Raw genomic sequence first — 2,607 nt, 5'->3', positions numbered from 1 at the left:
ACTATCGCTTCCGGTCTTACCTTTCAAAATAAAAGCCCACAGATCTGAGTAGAAACAAAATAGTTTACAGCTGGTCTCAGAAAACATTTACTGACATTGTCTGAATTTTTGTTGAAAAATGGAGAAATTAAACTAAATTGCCTACAGTCTGTAGGCTACAGACAGACAGATAGATAGATTTAAGTTTGTGGAGTCAGAACAGAAATTACAAAAAGAAGAGAAAAAAAAATCTGTGAGGCATCAAACAATTAACCCTTTAAAACCTGGGCTGACATCACTTTTCGTGTGCTGCTTTCACAATTACTAAAACTTGTAAACCCTGAGCACAAAGGCAATGAACAACTTGGTAGGAAATGTTTCACAAATTGCAAACATTAGTAGATTTAAAAAAAAGTTTTTTTAAAAAACAATAATTCAGGAATCAGTGAGGGCATTTTCAATGATGTCGAGAGCACACAAAAAACACAAACAACAACAACAACAACAACAGGCCACTAAAATACAAATTTCCAATTGCTAATTATGGTAGCACATAGGACTGAAAAATATGGCTTAAAATGTTATCACAATGAATATTTTTCATTCCATTTCAGTTGATATCCATAATTGTCTCGATAAATATTTCAGTATTATTTCTTAGATTTTTGCTCCTCAGTGAAAGTTAAAGGAACTATATGATTAATTGTTGTTTAAACTATTGTTTATTGAACATGACAACCATTTGGCAGACAGCAGAACATTTCACAAATCAGAGGAAGACTCAAAACAATTATATTTAAAGTAATGTCAATACATACATCAACAAACAGATGAGTGAATCTTAATTTTGGTCATGAGTATGTCAAACATTTGCGCCTTTAGCAGACACCAAGGTTGCAAGCTAACTTACCAAGCAGAGGAGAACAGATCTAACAGGTAGCACCAAGCTGCAGACTCTTTCAGGACAAAGAAACAAGATTCCTCTGATCTGCAACACTGAACAGCACAGCAAGGACTGCATCTGGAACCACAACTCTTCTGAGCCAGGCTCATCCACAGCAGACCACCACCAGCTAACAAGCTGCACAACAAAGCAATTCTGCCCTCCATTCATGGACTGGAAACGTAACAACTGGGCACAACATTAGTGCAACAGAGCATGCTAAGCAAGACTGTGAACATATTTTCTGTGTATGTGTAACATGGATTGATTTGATGTTCTTCATTAAGTTATTTTTGTGATCTTTTTGAAGTCATGTCATTGGTGAGTTGGTTTTGTAAAAGCCCTGTGGAGTTTTGCATTTAACTAAACATAATGACAAACCCAACACCTTGAAACAACATAGATAACATCGACATACACTCATATTATTGTGTTTTCAACATAGCTGTACTCAGAGAGGGAACTCAAAACATCAAATTTCAATTGTTCCTTTTTCTCGACTGACCACATGAGGTCAGGCAGAACCTCCCCGCTTTGAGACCATCTTGCATTTGTAGTTGTTTTATCATCTTTTCAGTTCAACTGCTGGCTGACGGTTCTCCTGCTCTGTTCTCAGGAGTCTGATGAGGCTGTGAGGACTGACGACCGACACACTGATGATTTTTGAGCTGATAAAGCCAGGTGAATCTTTGGTCACAAACCAAGCACCTAAATCTTTTCTCTCCGGTGTGACGTGCCATGTGTTGTGTCAGATGAACCTTTTGGATAAATTGTTTACCACAAACTGAGCAAATGAAAGGCTTCTCTCCTGTGTGAGTGATCATGTGTCTCTTCAGATTTTGCTTTTGCAAAAATCTTTGCTCACAAACTGTGCAGCTAAAAGGTTTTTCTCCTGTATGAGTCATCAAGTGCTTCTTCAGATCCGTTTTTTCCAAAAAATTTTGATCACAAACTGTGCAGCCGAAAGGTTTTTCTCCGGAATGAGTCATTATGTGTTTCTTCAGATTTCCACTTTCATTGAAGCCCTTACCACACATTGAACAGCTGAAAGGCTTCTCTCCTGTATGAGTTATCATATGTTTCTTCAGATTTGCCTTTCTTAAAAATCTTTGATTACAAACTGAGCAATTGAAAGGTTTTTCTCCTGTATGAGTTTTCATGTGTTTTGTCAGATTTCCATTTTCAGTGAAAGCTTTGCCACAAAGTGAACAGCTGAAAGGTTTTTCTCCTGTATGAGTTAGTATGTGTGTCTTCAGATATGCTTTGCTCAAAAATCTTTGATCACAAACTGAGCAGCTAAAAGGTTTCTCTCCCGTGTGAATTCTCATGTGTGTTTGTAAACTTCCATTCTGGGTAAAAGATTTCTTACATACTGGACAACTGAAAGGTTTCTCTCCTGTATGAGATCTTATGTGTGTCTTCAGATTGCCCTTGGTTAAAAATATTTTATTACAAACTGAGCAGCTGAAAGGTTTCTCTCCCGTATGAATTATCATGTGTTTCCTCAGAGTAGCCTTGAGGCCATACCTTTTCCCACATTCAGAGCAGCTGAATGGTTTCTCAAGAGAATTCCATCTTGTGTCCCTGACAGGAAGTTCATTAATGAACTGAAAGTTTAAAGCTGACGGAGGTCCTCTAGTCTCCTCCCAATCATCAACACTGACTTCAACCTCAGCAACTAAAGA

At 37.7% G+C, this 2,607-nt stretch overlaps 1 protein-coding gene across 1 annotated transcript; it reads right to left on the bottom strand.

The window, feature by feature from the left end:
- Window positions 1–831: 831 nt before the first annotated feature.
- LOC121963170 (gastrula zinc finger protein XlCGF8.2DB-like) lies at window positions 832–2,601 on the bottom strand (the record flags this gene model as incomplete). The annotated part of the gene is made up of 1 exon (XM_042513496.1): window positions 832–2,601. A coding segment is annotated over one exon (1,101 nt), but the record flags the coding sequence as incomplete, so codon positions are not given.
- Between the last annotated feature and the right edge of the window lie 6 nt (window positions 2,602–2,607).

This window comes from Plectropomus leopardus, unplaced genomic scaffold (genome assembly GCF_008729295.1).
Source record: "Plectropomus leopardus isolate mb unplaced genomic scaffold, YSFRI_Pleo_2.0 unplaced_scaffold10221, whole genome shotgun sequence".
Classification (NCBI taxonomy): Eukaryota; Metazoa; Chordata; class Actinopteri; order Perciformes; family Serranidae; genus Plectropomus; species Plectropomus leopardus.
The sequence above is the reverse complement of the archived record's forward strand: the minus strand, read 5'-3'. Positions and strand labels throughout refer to the sequence as shown.